Genomic DNA, 21,928 nt, shown 5'->3' on the forward strand with positions numbered 1-21,928 from the left:
CGCTGGAGCCCCGCCTCTGCGGAGAGTCTGACAAGGAGTTGCGCGCAGAGGCTCCGTGCAGACGCCGGGAGCTGCAGGAGGACGAGGTCGGAGCAGAGGAACTGGCATGTCCACCCTGGGCTGGTGGCGCCGCCGGGCGCCAGGGGTCCTGTGGGCGTGCTAGACCGTGCACGGGGGCTGCACCTTGGTCGGGCCCCAGGCCGTGTGGTGAGGGGAGGTGAGTCAGGCTGGCGCTCGTCCTGCACAGCCACATCAGGACGGTGTCAGGATGCTGCGTGAGGCGGCACAGCGGTCACACGCCACAGTCCGGGACCCTGGTCAGCCGGGGGGTGGGGCCGGCAGACGTCGTCTGGCAGGGTCCTCCCTCAACGGGTCTCGGGCGTGGGTTGCCGTGCTTGCCGCAGGCGCCATCCTGTGTGGCCCACCAGGGTCCCGGGGACGGGTCATCCCTCTGAGGTGGCCCCGGAGCTGGGGGACTGCCGCGCCATCTTGCCTGTGGAAGTGGGAAACGGGGACGGGTTGGCCGCGGACTCCTGTCCAGCGAGCCAGCCAGAGTGGGCGCTGGGGAAGTGGCGGGCTGGCGGGTTTCAGGGCGCCCCCTCCCTTCGCAGCTGGGTCTGGGGGCTGCAGACCGCTACGTCCATCCCACGGTGTCCCTGACAGGCTGGTTCGCTCCGTCTGTCCCAGCATCCCTGCTAGTCCTTGGGGGAGGGGCCTGTTTTGCCGCAGTGGCGGCGGGAGGAGCTACCGGCTGCAAGAGGCGGGGCCGAGGGCTTCATGCCTGTGGGGGAGTTTCTCTGGCTGTGAGAGGCTGGGAGCCCTCCTCCCCGCCTAGCGCCTTCTTCGGTGTGGGCAGTGACGGTAGCGGCACAGGCGCTGTCCTGATTGGTTGGCTGCAGGCTGGGCGGGGCCAGGGGCTGTCAAGACTGCGGCTCAGCTGGGTTACCGCTGTGTGCTGAGACCCGCCTACCTTGGCGCCATCTTTGGGGGGGAGTGGCCGAAGTTTGCCGCGCAGGCGTGGTGGTGTCTGGCTGCAGCAGGGGGCGGGACCAGGGGCTGTAGTGGCTTTTCCGAACCTGTGTTCCACGCAGTGATTGAAAGCTGCAGGGTCTCGACTACTTCGCAGCTCCTTTGGTAGTCATGGGTCTGGCTGCAGAGGCCGACTAGCGTGGGGTCTGGACTCTGACTTCTGAGAATGGGCCACGGCAAGTGACTGGGGGCCATTTTTATTGGCTCGCCTCATGTGTGTGGTCTGGAGAGGCAGCGTCTACTGAAGCCAGGCGTTGTGCCTGAAGTTTGCCGCGGCGATCGCGGCCGTCATGAAACCATCAGTTCCGAGGGACAGGGCTACAGACTGTTGGCGTGCCCGCTCTTTCTCCTAGACCACCCTTTTCCTACTGTCTGGGGACAGTTGGTGCCCTGGGTGTGTCTGGCCCCATCATTTGGCTAGGGGAATTGCTGGGGGGTGCGGGAGCGGTGGAAGTGTGTTGCGCAGTTTCTGTTGGTGGGCTTGGGGTGGGGCCTGGCCTGTGAAGCCCGGCTCGCTCTGGCACTATTTTTGTTGGTCGACAGGTGGCAGCCTGAGACTTACTGCGCAGGCGCCATCCTGCAGGTCTGCAGAGCTGCAGGGGGAGGATCCAAGGGGAGGGGCTGCAGAGCTCGGCCCACCTTAGCGCTGTTTGGCCAACAGGTGGCAGCCGAGACTTATTGCGCAAGCGCCATCTTGAGTGACAGTGGGGCTAGCCCCGGCGCGGGGGCGCGGGGGGGGGGGGTAGGTGGGCCCAAGAAGAGGGGCTACAGAGTTCGGCCCACTAGCACTCTTCATTGGCCGACAGGTGGCAGCCGAGACTTATTGCGCAGGCACCATCTTGAGTGACAGTGGGGCTGGCCGCGGCGGAGGTGGGGCGGGGAGTAGGTGGGCCCAAGAGGAGGGGCTGCACAGTTTGGCCGACTAGCACTCTTCGTTGGCCCATAGGTGGCAGCCGAGACTTTCTGCGCAGGTGCCATCTTGAGTGACAGTGGGGCTGGCCATAGAGGGCGGTCAAGGGGGTGGGGCTGCAGAACTCAGTCCATTATAGTACTGTTTGTTGGCCGACAGGTGGCAGTCGAGACTTATTGTGCAGGCGCCATCTTGCGTGACCGTGGGGCTGCGGCGGAGGGATGGGGTGGATCCAAGGGGAGGGGCTGAAGAACTCAGCTCACTCTAGTACTGTTGGCCAACAGGTGGCAGCATGACTTACTGCGCAGGCGCCATCTTGAGTGACAGTGGGACTGGCCTGGGGGGCGGGTCCAAGGGCCAAGGCCCACTCTAGTACTGTTTGTTGGCCAACAGGTGGCAGCTGAGACTTACTGCGCAGGCACCATCTTGAGTGACAGTGGGGCTGGCTGTGGAGGAGTGGGATGAATCCAAGGGGAGGGGCTGCAGAGTTCGGCCCTCTGTAGTACTGCTTGTTGGCCAACAGGTGGCAGCTGAGACTGCACAGGCGCCATCTTGAGTGACATTGGGGTGGGGGGTGGGGCCAAGAGGAGGGCCTATGGAGCCCCGCCCACTCTAGCAGTGTGTTTTGGCTGCCACATGGCGGCCAAGACTTACTGCGCAGGTACAATCTTAAGTGACAGTGGGACTGGCTGCTCCTGCTAGGGGTATGGTCCCCAGGAGGCCAAGGGGGGGCTTCGGAGCTCCACCCATTTGATGAACAAGTGACAGCTAGAGCTTACTGCGCAGAAGTTACCATCAGTGATTTTATTTCTGGGAGCTTACCGAAGGGCGGCTTTCATGTTTTGAGTGACTAACAGGAGACTGTAGACCCCATGTTGGCCTGGGATCCCCCCCCCCCCCAGGTTTATTGCACAGGCACCATCTTGAGTGATGCCTCAGCTGTGGGGGAGGGCGGCCCTGAGGGAGGGGCTGGCTTGTCCTGAATGACAGACAGGATCTGCAGACCCATACCCACCCTAGCGGTATATTTGTTGGCCGGTAGATGGCTGCCGAGGCTCACTGCGCAGGTGCCATTTTGAGTGAGTGGCAGAACTACACGGGGCAGTTGTGAAGGACAGGCCGACTTGTCCTGATTGATGGGACTGCAGACTCCTGCTTGTTCTTGTGCCATGTTGGCCAGTAGGTGACTCCGAGAGTTACTGCGCAGGCACCATCAGGAATGGCCATGGACTTGGAGGGTGGGCCTGCAGGTGGTGTTGCCGTGTCTTGAGTGACTAAGGGCACCTCTGTAGCTCTGCTCACCTTTGCTGGCCAAAGGGAGTGTGAGGTTTGCTGTGCAGGCACCCGTTTGGCAGGCCCAGAGTGTTCGCCGCAGTGGCCATGCAGCATGGCGGGAGGCGCGTTTCCTTGGAAGGATACCAAAGCCAGCTCTCAGGGGAATGCGGGGGACAGGGCTCACCCGGACAGCTCGGAGGGTCAGTCTGGAAAACTGGGGTTCAGATTTAGATCTTTTAATATGTTTGGGGAAGGGCAGGGTCTCAAGAAAACGGAGATGGCAGGCTGTGGATGTAAGGTTTGGGGTTTGGAAGCTCTGAGGGCAGTATGGAGGTTATGCAAAGAAAAAGGTCTAAAAGCCTATGAACTAGACAATTCAGAGCTACAGACCGTTACAAGAGGGGCGTGGTATGGGAGATTATGGAGTGGATGCTCTCTAGGCAAATCTGGGTGTGGTTTTGGGTGGAGGCTGTGGGAGAGCTGGAGGGGCAGGGCTTCCTGCTTAGAGGGGTGAGGTGGGGCTACTCCTGCGCAGAGCTCTTTGGGGCACTGTCACAGCGTCCTCTGGAGGGCAGTGATGCTTCCAACACTGAATTAGCTTTCACCATGTTTCCTTAAGTCTATTCTGGACTCCCGGGGGGGGGGGGGGCTGCTTCTAGTCCTAGCTCCAACAAAGGAGCCTGTAAGTCCCTACCTTTATTTATTTATTTATTTACTTACTTACTTACTTACTTATGGTAGTAAGGAAGGTAACACGTTGCATTCTTCCTTCCCAATGGTGGTGAGAGAAAATTAAGAATATACATCCACTGGTGAACAATGTTTCTTCACATCCACTGGTGAACAATGTTTCAATATATAGTAGAGTGTAATGGTGAAGATGCTTCCCCCAGGTGCTTCTAGTTGACTGAATGCATGCTCTGAGGCACAGAGGGACTTGAAATAGGAAGTATTAATCCATTGGAAGGGTGTTGATAATCTCTAAAATGTTACATAAGGTTAAGGAATGATGTTACTACTTAATGATAGTACTGAGGTCCACATATAAGTTAATTTTAAGTTAAGTTCATATTACTTAAATTTAAAGTAGAGTTAAATGTCTGGCCCTGCATCACTGGCTGTTAAATGACAAAATTGGGATTTAATTCACTTTTCTAAAGGGTACATATTGTTGCTGCTCTGTGTGGTGTTAATGGAAAATGTCAGTAGATGTTCTGTTTTCCAAAATGACATTACGATGATCTATAATAGTCTGCCATGAGGTCTGAGATTGAGTTCTCTGAGCATCTGCTTTTCTGTGAACTGGGAACTAGAAAATTAATAGTGTTGTGGTAAGGAGTGACAAATAATAAATAATAAAAGTAAGATGTTAAGCACTATATAGGGCATGTAACTAGTAAATCACTGTACTGCTTTAGCTATTCTTTCCTCCGATTTTTGCCTGCAACATGCATCCTTTGCTTTTAGAGGGACAGCCAGTGTCACATAGCTAATAACTTCCGTTGAATTCTTGACTTGATTTCTTAATCCAAAGCACTGTGTCTTTACTATTTTGCTCTGTTTGTTAGAAAGGGTTCTGAGATACTCAGAAATTGGCTTGCACACCCATTGACATAACCTCATTGGAAAAGGGTTGTGGTTACAGTCCAAGGTGCATCTGCCTCAGGGAGCAATGCCCATGGGCCCTTGCATCCTGTAAGGAAGAGCTCTTCTTCCTGGTCTGGTTTGACCTCTGTCACTGGAAGAAGTGGAGATGCATCTGTTATGCAGTCCTTTTCAGCCTGAGTAATGTATATACAAAGTAAATTTGATATCTCATGTTTTCTTTTCTTTCCCCAGCTTTGCCTTCTCGAGCTTCTACCCTTCTCAGAGACAGCTGGCAAGAGGACGAGGGACTAGGTCCAAACACTAGGTGGCCAGGTCCAGGTGAGCTGAATTCCCTTCTCACAGTGCTATACTCATCCTTGGAGCGAACACATTTTTCCTCATCCTGACACTTTCCTACTGCATAGGTGTTCCATATAGCCATGCAAATGTCATTTGTGCTCTGAAAACTCACAGACTCTTCTGGTGAGTTTGTGTGTTCACCAGAAATTCTCCTTGGCTCCACGCTATCCTTTTCAGTTTCCTACTTCTTTTTGCAACACTCAGCTGCACCTTTCAGGCCTGCTCTTTCTCTCTTGTTGGGTGATTAAAGAAGCATGAGAGATTCATTGGTTCATCTATCAAACGTGACCCCGAGTGGGAAAGGAGGTGTTTTCTTAGAGCTCCTGCTCTATTGGGTAGTGAAAAATGTTGAAAAAACAATTGTATTTTTCATGTTTTGGGGACAGAACATTCATTATGAACAACAGTTAACCTGAGAAAGGCCACATAGGGCCTTCCTGGGAAAGTCATTGAAGAAAGGAGGACAGTAGTATACTTTAGGAAGTGTAGTCTTAAGAAGAGGGGATGGGACATTTCCTGAGGGATCCAGAGATAAAGACCAAAAGTCTAGGATACCTGGAGCAAAGGAAAGAATTGAGTGGCAGTTGAGCAAAGTGTGGATTTTGAAGGTCAATAGGAACTGTATTGTGAAAGGCCTTGCAGTCAATGGTAAGTATATGGGCTTGATATGAAGCATAGTGGGAAACCATTGAGGTGTTTTAGCCATGAAAGTAACATGGGAATCAGATTTGTGTTTTAAACATACCATCTGGTTGTCAGGTTTAGAAGGGGAGGTTGGAAATTGGTTGCACCCTCAGGTCTGGGTGAGAGGTGGTGGCGTGGATTCAGATCAGAGCATGGAGTTAAGTGAAGTGGATGGATTTGAGAGAGGTTCTAAGAGACTCAGGAGGGCCTGTACTCTTCTTTCATGGCTTGCTTACTGTTTCAGATAAGGTACAAGAAATCACATTATGTGGAAAAGAGAGAAGAATAGCAAAAGTTGTTCATTCCATCAGCAAACATGGACACTATATGCCCAGTATGGGATAGGACCATGTTAGATTCTTTGTCTCTGGAAGTGGGTAACATAGTCACTGACATCAGTATTTTCTGAATGAGAACTCTGTTTAGATGGAGAGTAAGAAAACATGCTCACCAAGATAGGTGGTCATGTTGATGGTGTTACCATCTGGAGAAAGGCTTACGTGCTGTCCCAGGTGGGCCCCTGGGAATGGATTTGTTTATTCCTGGCCTCAGTGAATGCTCCAAGTAGCTAATGTCTGATGCTGAAGCCTGTGGAGACTCAGGAACCTTATTTTACTCATGTTAGTAGGTACACGTGACTGAAGCTCAGGAGACTTCTAGAAACCCTACTGACATAATAATTTATGTTGAAAAATAGTGTGGCTAAAGTACGACGTTCCTGTTTCCTCAATTTTGGTTTATCAGTTTTTGGTGGGAGATAAGTACAACAGGGACCCAAATACTCAAAAGTATGTATGATTGGGACGCCTGGGTGGCTCAGTTGGTTGGACGACTGCCTTCGGCTCAGGTCATGATCCTGGGGTCCCGGGATCAAGTCCCCTATCAGGCTCCCAGCTCCATGGGGAGTATGCTTCTCTCTCTGACCTTCTCCTTGCTCATGTTCTCTCTCACACAAATAAAATCTTAAAAAAAAAAAAAAGTATGTATGATCAGTAAATTCTTTCTCTGTATGCAGACCTACGTGGGAAGTGAAACCATAATGAGCAGGTTGCTTGGTGAGTATGGAATCATGATGAGAGGATGCAGACAAGATTTAATAGCACTGGCCTGTAAAGTAGGCTGGTGCTACCCTCTGGTGCAGTGAAGCTCTTGGTAGGATTACTAGGACACCAGAAGCTCTTTGTCTACAGTCCCTTTCCTCCCCAATTTCCATTCAGATTAGGTCTAACCAGAGTAGCCCTTTTCTGTACATGGTTAAATGAACCATGCTTTGTGGCCTGCCTTTCCATGCTCTTTCTCTTTTGTGGGAAAAAAGTCTGATCAGCTAATTATTGACATTTAAGTATGGTCAGATATATCATACTGGTTCAGAAGACATTTTCTTTAAGGTAGCTTTATTCATCTTGAACTGTTTGGAATCTGATCATTAAACTCTGAGATACTGTTTCCTCTCTTCTGAAATTTTTGGGGAAACCCCACAGGAATGGACAACAACAAGGAAATTTTGCTGCAGTGTGGTAAGTGCTGAGCTTATGTGAGAGAGGTAAGCCCAGAGTGATGTGGAGATTACCTGAGAGGAGCCATGTAAAAGACCAGATAGTAGAGATTAAGGCCAGTGTGGTAGGGAGAGTGGTCATTTACTCTTTGCGGACATTCTTATATAAAATTGTTTGCCCAACAGCTCCTGTTGGCCATATGGTGCTGTTCACGGTCAGTTGGACAAGACCACACATCTAAGTCTAGAGCAGTGGTTCTCACTATATAGCTCCTGGAGGGCTTGTTTGAATGCCTCTTGCCTAGAGTTCCACAGACCTCCTAAGTCATCATACCTGGAAAGGCAGCTACATATTTCACAAGTACCTCAGATAGCTTTTGGCGCCCCCAAATTTGAGAACCACTACCCTAGAAGAACTTGAGCCATGGTGTGCACTTGCAAATTCAGAGAGCTTGAGTTGTTAGTCTCCCGGCACTGAGCACTTCACTGGGAGGTGAGGTAGGACTGGGATGGGGGCAGCATTTACCCAGGTGCATGCTGTAGTAGAGACTGTTGGTCTGCAGAAAGAGGCAGGAGAATGGAGCAAATGAGAAGAGAGAGGAGACTGCACACCATGCTGTCCTTGAGAAATGAAGAAAGTAACTGCCTCGCTTCCTGACTTTAAAGTTCTCAATTCCAGCCCCCTTGGATGAGGTAGGTAGAATGAGTGAGGGGGCTAAATCTAGCTGCACTGTGCTGAGGGACCAAAGTAAGTAAGTAGAGATGGGGATAAAGAAGCTTTCTTGGGGGAAAAAAAAAAAAGAAGCTCTCTTGGAGCTTCTTTCTCAACTGATGGGATGTGGGGAGCCTGAGGTCAAACAGTGGGGTCACAGGATTTTTTTAATCTCTCCTTACACATCCCACTTAGGTTTCCAAGCCTCTGGTATGTGTTCTTTGAGTTCTTCCAAGTTCAGTTAAATTCTTGACCCAGTGATCCTTTGAGGCCAGAGACACTACGCTTATAGCAGGGACGCCTGATGAATTCCATCTTTGTTTCAGTTGAGACCCATATTTTTGTTTTCTATTCATGAAATAGAGAAGTGAAGTGCTTTAAAACTTCTAAAGAATAACACTAAAACTGCAGCATAAACCACAATGGCAACACTGTTGTCCTGGCAGCAGCACTGTCCTGTGGTTTTGGGTGGTCAAGCTCGTGTCTGAAATTCACTCCATATAAAATGTTTGTACTGCACGTAACATTTCATGGTTAGACGTCCAGTGTGTGTAAGAACAGATATTTGGAGGTTAAAGAACAGCTAGAAATCTGGAAGCTCTTCTACCTGGTGTGGAGATCGAGACTGCTTTTCCCTCATATGTCTCCTCTCTTGGACTTCGTGGTCTCCCTTGGCCCCTAGGACCAGAGTTGGCCTGGTCCCTTTGTGTCTCCACCGTTGCCCCTGTCTGCAGAATGTGGTCAGACCTTTTAAGATCCTGCCTTTGGCTAGTGCTTAACCCACTTACTAATCTAGAGAACAGGGAAATGCAGAAGCTTTAGTAACTAGGGGCATGTGAAGGCCCACCTCCAAGTCAGAAAAGGTGATGGGTGGGCCATGTGGCCAGAATTCAGTTTGCACTAAACAGGACAGAGGGGAGGCCCTACGTGAGGAGTGCCATCAAGTGGTGCACAGGCTCGAGGGGGGTTACAGATAGTGAGTGGAGGACTCTATGGGAGCAACGTGAGGTGGCCTGACGAGGAGGGGGAAGTGTCAGAGTAAGCAGAGGCCATGTCCCAAGCACCACCACAGCAGAGGGAGTGCTGATAAACAGTAACAAGCAGAAAGAAAAAGAACAAATAGCAATTAAATTTACTTCGGATTTTTATATTCAAAAAATGTTTTTCAATTGTGAACTTAGGAAAACATTTAAACTAAAATGCAAAAAGAAATGGAAGTATCTTTTATTACTTTTTAAAAAAAGGTTTCAGGTTTATGTTTAAATGTTTAAAAATGTTTTTTAAAAAATGTTTCAGGTTTATGAAATCTTTACTCATGATTTATGTGGAAGTTTTCTTCTGGTTTAGTTTATACTTACTTCCATGTTTAAATATTTTTGTAATTTTTATTTTAACACAAATGAGAGATCATACCCAATTCATTAATGTTTCAGACAAGTTATAAGAGTGCAAGTTTGTAGGATGTGAGACAGTGGTTGGCAAGAAGGTGTGATATACCTTCTGGAGAGCTCAGAATGTGTCCACCACATTTTCAGACTCCATTTACAAGGATGTGGTTTTTTATGCGTGTACATGTACTACTTTGTCGCTGTTTAACAGTGTCTACAAGAATTTTCATATAAATACATTTTAACTTAAAGCTTTGCTTTCTAAAAATTGCATTATATTCTTTTGTGTGGATATTTTCATCATTTTCTAACATATAAATGTCATGTGTATGTACAAATTTATACCTTATTTTAACTTAATGCTTCAAAATTTTTTTACATTAGTGGTTTCTGTCAAGTTTAAATAAACCAGTGTGTTTGTAGAATGGAATACTATGTAGCCTTTAGAAAGAATGATGGAGATCTGTAAGTACTAGTACAGAAAGATAACCATCAAAAATTACTAAGTTTTACGGTGCACACATAAGGGGCACCTGGCTGTCTCAGTGGGTAGAGCATGTGACTTTTGATCTTGAGGTTGTGAGTTCAAGCCCCATGTTGGGTGGAAAGTTTATTTAAAAAAACAAATTTTTAAAAAATCATACTCCTGCAGAACTCCTAATGTGATCTCATTTAGGTAAAAATGAGATTCTATTCTATATATGGATGTTGGAAGGTTTAGAATAGCAACAAATTTGATCAATGGGTATGGCTTGTAGTTTCCCCATCAAATATTCTGTAACTGAATATTGCCCTATCTTCTGTGTTTGTAATCAGAAATAAAATTTTTTGAAAACATGACTTAATGGCTACATAACATTCTATTAAAGATTTTTATCTGTTTTCATTCCTTCCTGTTCGAAAATTTTGGAAGAATGCTGTGTTTTGAGTACAGTGATTTATTTTGGTGTGAACAAAGTATGTTTGTTATTGGCCTTAGTGGTCTTAGCCTTCTAGCGATGTTTTGAAATAAAGAATTTTTTGTCAGGAGGCCAGACACCAATACTGGTTTTATTATTCTTTCCTAATGTCAAAGGCTATCTCCAGCCTCCTTGGAAAGCATACTTGAATAACTAGTCAGAAATTAAAGTGTTGGCTGTCGCCTCTTACCATGTTTGTTAAAATTACTTTACTACTTAGTCCTCAGAAAGTTTATAGTTTGTATTTAAACAGTTAATGCTTTTCTTGATTGAGAGACATTTCTTTATTGTAAACTAAATCCCGCATGTGTATATACTTCCTTGCAAGTCAGTTTTTCGATTGCCTTAGCTCTGTTAGTGTATTTGTCTTAACACTTGGATCATTGTGTTGGAAAGAATACTTTATGTTTTCATGTGTTTGGGTCATTTTATAGACAACTCCCTCCTCCCACCACACACATACCTTTCTCAAAATTCTCCTGATATTTTTGTACATTTATTTACCTAGAGGAACTGGATTCTCATTTTGTTAAAACTCCGCACCCTGTTACTGAATCTTAATTTATGTTCAAGGAAGGATTGACAAAAATTTCCACATTCTCATCTGAAAACATATGTTTTCATTTATTAGGACTTGTTTTATGTTCTGTACGTTTAAAATTTTTGTTTGAGGTTCCAAATACTTTGGTGAATTTATGCGAATTTATTTTGTTATTAATGGGCTTCTTTTCTTGTATTTATTGATGAGGTTTTTCAGTTCAAAATAATTCTTTTTTCACATCACACCTTTCATTTCTTCTGTTGTGTTTACTAGGTTTTTTCCAGAATACCGTTGAATGGTAGTTTGGTGGAAGACCTCCTTTCCTTGTCCTCACCTTTAGTTGGAATAGTTTTAGTGTTTCACGTGCTTTCTTGTATTTATTTGAGATTAAATCTTTATTCTTAAATGGTCTTCTACTTTTACTTTTGCTAAGAACAAAATAAGGAGAGGCTATTGAAGTTTGCAAATGCTTTTCAATGTGTAACAGTGCTCACGGGGTTCCCTCCCTTCCCCCTTTAATAGCTCATATAGAATAGTCCACTGGAATTGGGATATTTTCCTTGTATTCCTGGAATAGGCTTTCATGGTTATGGGCTATTTAGACTTTTCTAGATTGGATTTATTAAGCATTTTTTGCATTGAAGTGCAAACAAATATTTATTGAACACCTTTTCTGTGCCAGTCCTGTGAAGATAAAATACAATGATGGAAAAGGTAGCAGAGGCCTTGCCCTCAGGGACTTTGGGTATAAGTGTGGGCACTCATTTCTACTGGCTTCATGCATCTTCAAGCACATCTCATTATATGGGTAAATTGTTATTGTTGGCCTTTCTGAGCATCCTTGGAGGGGTTCCCCCTCAGCCTTAACATTTCATGTGATCCATATCAGGCAAACCTTCAGTCGACTCCTTTTTGATGCTTTGGTCTCAGCCACTTCTTCACCTGTATCTTCTGTTTTCTTTAACTGTAGGCTGGACTGGGGAAGTGGGGGCGAAGTGGGTAGAGCAGTTATGCTTCTGATTGGCCAGAGGTGCTGTCACAGGATGAGTTCACCTGGGATCTGGGTCTTCCCGAGGGTAAGGTGAGTATGGGGCCCTGGCAGGTCGTAGCATATCTGGCCCCATTCTTAGTTGCCCTTTGGGCTACAGATGTAGGACAGAGTGAGTCAGGGTTAAGGGCTGGGTCACGTAGCGAGTGGAGCACCTTACCTCATCTCACAGGGCTCACCTGCTCTTAGGTATCCCAGTGGGAGGATATTGACCAGTGTTTTGTCTCCCTGAGTTTGATTCTTAATGACTCTGGTAGGACTGCGTTATACAACAACACACCGACAGCAGAATACTTCTCTGACATGTGCTTGTCCCTTCCTGTGACTTTGTGTGTAAAATGATGTCACCTGCCGTCGTTTACTGCCACAGGTTTTTAGCACTGCAAGTGTTAGCTTTTCTAAACTGGAAATTAGATATCCATATAAAGACTTAATTGTAGTGGGCAGCCAACTTTTTAGCTCTTATTTTTATCTTACTAATATTTTATTTACTTGACTATCCTTAAATGGAGACTTGCTGGTTCAAAAGAAATGGGTATTTTTAGTGTTTTTAAGCCATTTGCTGAAACAGCATTCAGAAATATGGTTCATGTCTGCACCAGCCAGCTTCTCACCAACATCAGGTTTTCTTTTTTTTTATTTTGATTTTTGAAATATTTGCCCATTTGATAAGCCAAAAAATGTTCACCGTCATATTTCACATTTCTTTGATTTCTAATGTAACTGTTGGATCTTATCACTGTGTGTTTTTATTTTCATGTTAAGACACTTACCTTTCTCTTACTATTTTCTTTTTTTTTTTAAAGATTTTATTTATTTATTTGACAGAGATCACAAGTAGGCAGAGAGGCAGGCAGAGAGAGAGGGAGAGGAGGAAGCAGGCTCCCCACTGAGCAGAGAGCCCGACGCGGGACTCGATCCCAGGACCTTGAGATCATGACCTGAGCCGAAGGCAGCGGCCCAACCCACTGAGCCACCCAGGCGCCCCTCTCTTACTATTTTCTAAGAGCTTTAAACATTTCAAATATTAACTGTCATCTATATTGTGAAATATTTTCCCCCTCCTCTTCTGGTTTGTTTTTGTTTTGGTTGCTTTTTATAGTGCTATAGAAAATTTGTTACCCATTTTTAGTTTCAGGTCTGCTGAGTAGTGGTCTTTCAGTGGTCTCTGCTGTTGAGATTCTGCTTGAGCATTCTCTTTTCTGTACCTATTCTTTGCTGTTGTAAAGAGTGCCTCTGTGAACACACTGGTGAACTCTTGTCTTTGTGCAGTGGACAGATAAGTCTATTAGATTTCAGATGTGAAAACACTAGCATAGTAGGGGATGGCATTGCATTTATATAATAATAATTGTTGGATATCTGAGGAATATATTCAATTTTGAGCTGCAATTTCCATATGTCATTCTTGGGTGTCAGAAGTTCCACAGTTGATTCTTGGCGTTTTTCTAAATTGACTGCCATCTGGTTTAGGGTGTGACCTGACTCCAGCAGGGTGGGATGGGTAGGGAGGGGAGAAGACCCCGATCAGCATTAAGGTGTCAGTGTTGTGTTACCTATGCAGTGGGCAGCACAGTCTCTAAGGTCTCCAGTGCTTTTGTTTATTGTTTTGTTTTAACTTAGAATATATTTTTTGGACTAGGTAGTACATGTTCATGGTAAAAAATAAATAAAAACAAAAAATAAAAGGAGAATATACAGTGAAAAAGTAAGTTTCCCTTCTCTCCCTGGCCCCCAGTTCCCTTCCCTGGAGGCAGTCACTATTGATCACTAATAGCAGTCTCATCTATATCCTTAGAGAAATCATCTGTTTAGGTAAATGCATCTGTTTTTATAGTTTCTTAGAATGCTATACACATTGTTGTGTCCCATTTTGTCACTTAACTACCTTAGAGAGCATCTCATAGCCATTTATTTACAATTGCGTCATTATTTTAAAAGGTTTCATAATCATTAGATGAATATGTACTGTTTTTTGTGCATTTTAGCAGTGCTTCAATGAATATATTTTGCACATGTCATTACATATATCTAGGATAAATTCATAGAAATAGAATTTAGAGGACAGGGTATGTGCATTTAAAATTTTGATAAGTTATCCAGATTGCCCTCCATAGAATCTACATTGCCATAAGCACTATGTGAGTATCCCAGTTTCCTCATACAGATGTATATATTGTCCATCTTTATGATTATTCTGTTCTAAAGGCCCGAAACTCTCAGATCTCAAGTGACTTTCCTCTGCCATTGTGGGAAGGAATTGTTAGGGTCTGATTATTATTATTTTTTTTAAGGTTTTCCTGTTAAAAAAAAATGTAATGGTCTTACTCACCAAGGGCTGTTTATTCCCCTGGTTAGAAAAATTTATGAACACATTTAATGAAGATCGTATTTGCTCTAGTCCTGAATTTCTTGAGAAAAGAAATGAGTGAATTTTTTGTATAGAACTCGGCATCTACCTTGTGATAGGATTCATAAGGACATTTAAATGGTCAAATTATTAATGAATAGGAAGTCCTTCATCTCTTTTCTGTGTTCTGGGAGGGTTTTTATAACATGGTAGATTCATTGCTCATGGAAATTTTATGGGAGGTTGCTCCTTAAATCAGTTCATCTTTTAAAGTTCCTTCCCTAGGAACTTTTTTTTGCTCTGCTTTCTGATCAGATTTGTCTGTTTCTATGTTCTTAGAAAAATTGTTGATTCCCTATCAAACTTTTTAACCCTAGAGTTCTTATTATAGTTCACTTACTGGTGCTTTATGCTTCAAATACATGCCTACTGGGAAGAAAAGTTAACATAGTAAGTAAGTACCTATGTGGATTGGGAGTTACCCTTTATATCTCCTGATTTTATTGTCAGGTTAGACAAGCCTGCCCTTGTTCCATAATTATAAAAATTAAACTTTTGTTTATTTTTATTTTAGTTTTAGCGTTTTTTGTATATAGTGTAACCTTTTCCCCTAAGTGAATGATAGGCTAGTTTTCCTATATACCAATCACCAAAGTAATTTATACATTCTTTACTAGTTTGAAATGCCACTTTTCATGCCACTACTGGATACTTGACTATATATGGTCGACTCAGACTAAGATTCGTAAATGAATTCATTTTTTTGGTCATAAGTTACAAGTGCATCTTTTTTGTTGTTTTATTTCTTTGATGGTATAAACAAAACCATAATTTGTTATTTTTCTGTAGTCTTTCTGCCTTTAGGCATATTATAAAAGAACTTTCTTACCTGAGATTATGTTAAAATATTTTTTAAATGTTGTGTTTGGTTTGTTGACCTTTGATACATGAATTCTTAAAATATTGATCCAAATGGAATTCCTCCAGGTCAACCTTAGAACCATTGCCAAGTTACCCAATGTTAATATTCTTTGAAGTTCCATGTATTATAGATTGATTTGGGGGAGGTTTTAGAACTTTGATACACCAGATCTATACATCTCCCATGATTATATTGTGTCTCTCCAGTTATTGCCTTTTATTACTATAATTTATAATTTTATTCACATGGTTGCTGTTGTCTTTTATTAAATCTTTCCTATCTTTATAATAGGAGTTCTCTTCCCATTTTTTAAAATTTATAATTGCTGAGACATTTTTAGGAAGTCTGTTATAAGTGTTTTCCATATTCTTATAAGGTCTGTTTGCATTGATTCACAGTGTCTGAGTGGATAGTCTTATATAAGTGAATGATAGTTTTACATCTTTATGCTTCAGATTTGTTTCTATTACCTTGTTCTAATGGGCTAGAACTCTGTAGAATCATGTTCAACAGTGATAGTGTTAAAGATTTGTGTCTGCTTTTATAATTGAGTTCAGTCTGTGGTTTGTTAGTGCTAGCTCTATCTTGGGTTTTTACAATTTGAAAGTTATTTCTCTCTGGTTGGTTTACATGACATGGGAATTGGCCTTTTCTTGAATATGATATATAAAGCTCTCACCTCTAATGCTATCTGAATTTGCAGCCATTTGGAGAGTTAATTCTCTGACACTCTTTACATTTTTTTCCACGTTTGTCTTTTTTTTTTTTTTTTTTTTAACTGTCTGCAGGTTTGTTTCATTTTGGCTCACTTCCTGTGGAAAGCTGCTTATTCTGAAGTTCCAGAAAGGATCCTGTTCCCAAACAGGTACCCTGTTGCCTCCGAGAAGTTGGACTAGTGTTTGCTAGGGGACTGGAGTGTTGCTCTGGAATCTGGATGCCAAAGAGCAGACTTGGGCTTTCTGCCCTTTTGTCCTTGCCATTCAGGCATGCCGCTCTTTGGGAACTCTGCTCTTATCAGAGGCGGTCCCTCTTAGCCAAATCCTGGATAAAAATGGACTGTTCTCTCATCCAGATTATCATACCAGTTCCCCAGAGCCTTTTCCTTTGCTCTTTTCCTTTCCCTGCTTTGGAAGTCTTCTGTCCAGAAGTGCCTTTGTCTCTGTTACTGCTTGTCCTCCTCAAGGAGGGCAGGGCAGTCAGGGAGACGGTGCTTCATTCATGAGGGTCTTGATGATGAATGTGTGTTTGTGAGGCTTGGTACTCCCGGAGATAGTGGTGGGAGAGGGCATGGGAGGGCAGTTTGTGCATGAGTAGCATGCAAGCCCATCACTGCCAGGGGAACCTAACGTGGCAGAGTTTGCTACATTTATTCCCAAATAATAAAGGAAACACCTCGTTTTCTCTTTAGACATTAAAAAATAAAACCTTAATTTTAAACATACTTGGTTTCCTTTTAAAACAAAAACAAAACAAAACCAAAAAAGCAGAGAATTTTTGCTGCATATGATTTTGTTCTTCTCTGGAAGTAAAGCCAGAAATACAGAATGGTCGGGTGAGTTAATTGACCCACCCAAAGCTAGATTTTGTTTCTATAGTGCCTGCTTCCTTGTACCATTTGTGGCTGTCTACAGGGAGACATGTATAGCCTTAATTGGTTACATTAGAAAAAAGATAAATATCAGCGTTTTTACTCTATCTAAAGCGTTTTTCTAAAAAGAGGGGGCAGATAATAAAAGAAAAATAAAGAACTAGGGGAATAAATGAAACCATACAGAGGATTATCAAAGCTGGTTCTTTCATGACAAACTTTGGCAAGATTGATCAAGGCAGAAGAATGTGTAATAGGAAGCCTGACGGCCACTGCATCATATTCTTACTATTCATGTGAATAACATACGTTTATCACCTTGGTTTCACCACTATTGTGTTTAATTTCCCTCCAGTGTACTAGGCAGGACAGAGGCTTCCCATATACCCACCAGGGCTTCCCACCCAGTTGTCTGGAGATACGGAGAAGGGGCTGGTAGAACAGTTGGCAGGTGAGGAGGGTGACACACCAGAATGCTCTTTTAGAAGCAGTGGCCTAGAGGTTAACCTAGAATGTTCTCTATCCCTGGAAACTTCTCCATGCTTCTGCAGGCACATAGTAATACTTGCCTGTGTCTAAAATCAATTCTAGGATGGGTCTATGTATGTTATTTTTTATAGCGTTATTGCACTGTTAACACCTGACTTTGTGTTACGCTGGCACTAGAGGACATGGGGATAGAAAAGTTAATCTCTAATCCATTTAATAGAGTTTATAGTTTGCTGTGGGGAGAGGAGCATGTTAATTCCAGTATTTAAAAATAAATGTGATGAGTACTTGCAACACTTAAAAGATGAAGTACAGCAGGGGTGCCTGGCTGGCTCAGTGGGTTGAGCCTCTGCCTTCGGCTCAGTCATGATCTCGGGTCCTGGGAGCAAGCCCCACATCAGGCTCTCTGCTCGGCGGGGGGCCTGCTCCCCCCCGCCCCCCCGCAGCCCCTCTGTCTGCCTCTCTGCCTACTTGTGATCTCTGTCAAATAAATAAAATCTTAAAAAAAAAAAAAAGATCAAGTGCAGCTCAGGAAACATACCTGAGGATGTGGTGTTAGCAGAGCCTTGAGGCTGGGTTTTGGGACAGGCACTCATCAGAAAGGTGTGCAGTGCTGAGGGAAGGGGTCCTAAGTATATCAGCAAACTCTGCCACTCTGGCCAGTAGAACCTTCGGCATTGATGGAGATGTTCAGAAATAATCAGAAATGGCAGGCTTGGCCATCATTCCCTATATTCCCTTTTCCATTTTTGCTGAAGAAAAAATTGACCTCCAGTTTCAGTAATGGCTAGCACCTTGAGCATTTCCCATGTGTGGACATTGGGTAGTTAGGCCTTTAGAAATACTAACTTATTTAATCTCAGTTTTAAAAGGGTTGAGGGCATTTTTCCCCTTGTGTAGATAAGGGGACAGACTCTAGGGCATTGAATGGTTGCCCACGGTCACAAAACCGGTTAGTAGCAGAGCTAACTCTCAAACAGGTGTGCCCAGAGGTCATGCTTGTAAGTCCTTTGTGATGCCAACTTTGTGTGCTGTGTGTGTCTGTATGTTGTGGGTTTATGCATCTCTGTCCCCTTGACCATGTAGGGCAGCCCTGCTCTGCTGCCTGATCCTCAACTTTGGGACATGTGTATATTTCCTTACGATCTACAGGTCCCTGAGTACTGACTGTCACAGGCTGCTGCGTCTTTCCTGTTGACTCATGTTTGGTTCCTCAAGTGAAAATTTTACTTAGAAAAATGCTGCCTCCAAAGTACTTGTCTGCCACCAAACCCAAGAAGTCTTGGGCCCCAGATCTGTATGAGCTAGACAGTGACTTGACTAAGGAGCCGGATGCCACCGTAAGAGAAGGTGCAACTGACCCTGAATTCTTTCATCAGAGGTTTCGAAATTTCCTCTACGTGGAATTTGTCGGGCCTCGGAAGACGCTGTTCAAACTCCGAAACCTCTGCCTTGATTGGCTGCAGCCGGAGACTCGCACCAAGGAGGAAATTATTGAGCTCTTGGTCCTTGAGCAGTACTTGACCATCCTTCCAGAAAAGATAAAGCCTTGGGTGCGGGCAAAAAAGCCAGAGAACTGTGAGAAGCTAGTTACTCTGCTGGAAAATTACAAGGGGATGTATGAGCCAGGAGGTGAGACTTTGTAGAAGCGTGGTGAAGGCCGTCATGGAGCTGTGAGCTCCTGGGGGTTTGAAGCCTCAGCATTGTTGGGGTTCAAGGCTAGATCGTTCTCTTCGTGGGGGGCCGGCTTGTTATAGGACATACAGTGACATCTCTGGCCCTTCTCTACCCACGGGATACCAGTTGCATTCCCTCCCTAGCTGTGACAACTACAACATGATGTTGACAAATGTCCCCTGGGGAGTAGAATGCCCTGGTTAAGAACCACCACCCTAAGTGATGTGAGAAGGAAAAGCAACACTTCATTGAGGGCCTCCATGAGGAATTGGTGAGCCTCCGTGGGCTTCACAACCCTGGTCCAGTCCCTTTCGTGAAACAGAGGGTGTATTCCCCCCCGAAAGTTGTCGTGGCTGTTATTTAGAGGAGAGGTGGGAGGGCAGTTGCAGCCACTTGCCAGCCCAGGAGCAGTAGGAAGCTGAGGAATGAGAGGATCTGATCACTCCTGATCCAAACTGTTGAGGTTGGGGGTTAGTGCAATAGGGGCAAGAGCAGACTCCACTTGGGGGAGTGATTTCGAGAACACAGGCAAGAGGTGATAAAGCATTAAGTCAGTGTCTGGTGTCCTCTCAGACGACAACAGCAGTGACCTCCTCAGCGAAGACAGCATGAGCCGGAAGGGAGCAGAGTCCCCGCCGCCCCGCTCCGCCTCTTCTTTCTGCAGTGAGTAACGCTGTCCGATTATGCTCCCCCCGCATTCGGCATGCTTCCAGATTTCAGCCTAACTTCCCCTCCACCAAGCCTGCTGCATGGTATAAAAGTGCATGGTGGGCATGAAGTCTTCAGGGAAGACAGCAGCGCCTTCCCCAGGGCAGCTGCTGCTACTCAAGATCTGAGCGGAAAGTAAATTAATTGATGACATAGTGAGACTTTTTTTTTTTAAAATTAAAGCAGATAGCAGTATGTGGCATGAAATACAATTTTCTTTCTTTCTTTTCTTTTCTTTTTTTTTTTTTTAAGATTTTATTCAGTTATCTGAGAGTGAGTGAGGGGAGGGTGAGCAGGGAGCCTGACCTGGGGCTCGATCCCAGAATCCTGGGATCATGATCTGAGCCAGAGGCAGTCGCTCAACCAATTGAGCTGCCCAGGCACCCCTACAATTTTCAAGATAGTATTTAAAGCTGTTGGAAATTTGCAGCAGGCTATTTGAAGGTATGCCCACACCCTACCAAAGAGGGACAAAGTCCATTACTACTTTGTTTCTAAAAGCTATTTTATCTGTTAAAGGTTCTTCAGTGAACTTTCTAAAAGCAAGAGTGCTTTTGGGAAGGGCATGTGTTTTGTTTCTTTGGAGTAGTGTAAGGTGTCCATTAACATAATCAGGGGTAAGCCCAACAGCAGAGAGTCTCAAGTTATTGTCCTGAGTGTGGGCTTAAGTATGTAGGAACTGGAAAACCAACAGAAGTGTTTGAAGGGGAACTAACCTCTAAACCAACCTTTGGAACTTGCTTTACAGTATGTCCCACTTGAGCAAAGCCTCCAGAAATGGTGTTCCAGGTCTAGGGTAATAAGAAAAACTCAGATCATGCTTAGGAGTCTGGAAACCTCATTGTGGGATCCCTTTCATCAAGGGAGGAGTAAGGAGAGTGTTCCTTTCCCAAGTGGTATGTGTGCACATGAAGGGAGAACACACGTGTCAGAACATTTCTGTTAACTTCTGGAATGTCTGGCTTTCTCAGGTGACCGGGACCGGGAATGGGACCAGGACTGGGATCAGGACCGGGACCGGAATCGGGACTGGGGGCTGGACTGGGACCGGGAGCGGGAACGGAGAGGGAGAAGCAGAGACCTGGAGTCTCGAGACCGCTGGCCGTATACCAGGAATCCCAGAAGCAGTAAGTCACCTGCTTGACGTCCTGATGAGCGTGCAGGGTTAGACTGGGCCTTGTCCTTCATGATGTCTTTTCTCTTCCCAGGACTTCCTCAACGGGATCTTTCCCTTCCTCTGATGGAGAAAACAACTTTCGCGATGGAAAGGGAGCGCAAACGTAGGGACTCCGTGATGGATTATGAGTCAGGATCCCAGGTATGCTTAGGTTTCCTCTCTTTCTGGAAAGGCCATCTTCTTTTCATGGCAGAGATGCCTTTCTTTCCCAAGAGGGTATGTTCATCTGCTCCCTAGCGTCCCAGCTGGCTGTAGGGAGCGGGTAATTACTCCCTGCAAGGATCCCAGGCCCGTCCCCAGAGGAGACAAGTGGCTGGGGCGACTCCTGCCTATTTTCCCATTTATCCACATAGTCAGAGGAAATACTTTTCCACTCAGCATCTGAGTCGTGCTTTGGTCATGTTGGGCCAGGGATGCAGAACTGTTGTTCCTGTTGGGCCAGGGATGCAGAACTGTTCTGGAGAGCTTTCTGGTCGGCCCACTGTGGGGAACCAAGGAAGTGGCCAGGTCATACAGCAGACTGGCAAGTGAGAGCCAGAGGCTCTGGAGCCAACCAGAGCTGGGCTTTGGGTTTGAAGCCCAGCTCTGCCACCTGTTGGGTGTGCAGCCTTGGAACATTTACTTAAGCAAGCTGAACCTCAGTTTCCTCATCTGTAGGATGGATGTGGTGATTGGCTCAGCAGGGCTGCTGGGAGGAATGAGTGCGATTCATGTGTGTATATGAAGTGCTTATCATGAATGCCTGGCATGGGCAGTAATTTTAAGAGGCGGTATGCTGGGGCAATTGGTGAAGGGAAAAAGGACTTGGGATTTGAGCTGACCTTTAAGGAGACGGGTCACTTAGAACATGGCATCGTCAAGGGCAGCCATAGCATTGAAAGGGCTTTGAGAAGAAGCGGGTAGCTGAGTGTGAGGAGCCTGCATCTCCTCTTAACTATTAAGGACCTCCCTCAGGTCAAGGAGTGCAGTAGTGACTGAGATAATTAGGGTCCCTGGATGCCCTGGAAACTTTGAGGCTTATAACAGAGA

At 45.1% G+C, this 21,928-nt stretch overlaps 1 protein-coding gene across 6 annotated transcripts in view; it reads left to right on the forward strand.

The window, feature by feature from the left end:
* The window catches only part of PEG3 (paternally expressed 3), a 50,620-nt gene that overhangs the window by 16,501 nt on the left and 12,191 nt on the right, over positions 1-21,928 (forward strand). For 2 of the 6 annotated variants that reach the window (XM_082709413.1, XM_082709414.1), the window contains 6 exons: positions 5,054-5,140; positions 16,049-16,125; positions 18,490-18,969; positions 19,588-19,677; positions 20,694-20,849; positions 20,931-21,040. In XM_082709413.1, the coding sequence (XP_082565539.1) occupies positions 18,576-18,969; positions 19,588-19,677; positions 20,694-20,849; positions 20,931-21,040 (750 nt within the window). In that variant the 5' untranslated portion in view covers positions 5,054-5,140; positions 16,049-16,125; positions 18,490-18,575. Of the gene's footprint in view, positions 1-40; positions 218-5,053; positions 5,141-11,910; positions 12,022-16,048; positions 16,126-18,489; positions 18,970-19,587; positions 19,678-20,693; positions 20,850-20,930; positions 21,041-21,928 lie in introns of those variants that run through there. The other 4 variants (XM_082709412.1, XM_082709416.1, XM_082709411.1 and 1 more) reach the window with 4 other exon arrangements.

Source organism: Mustela nivalis, assembly GCF_964662115.1.
Source record: "Mustela nivalis genome assembly, chromosome: 18".
Taxonomy (NCBI): domain Eukaryota; kingdom Metazoa; phylum Chordata; class Mammalia; order Carnivora; family Mustelidae; genus Mustela; species Mustela nivalis.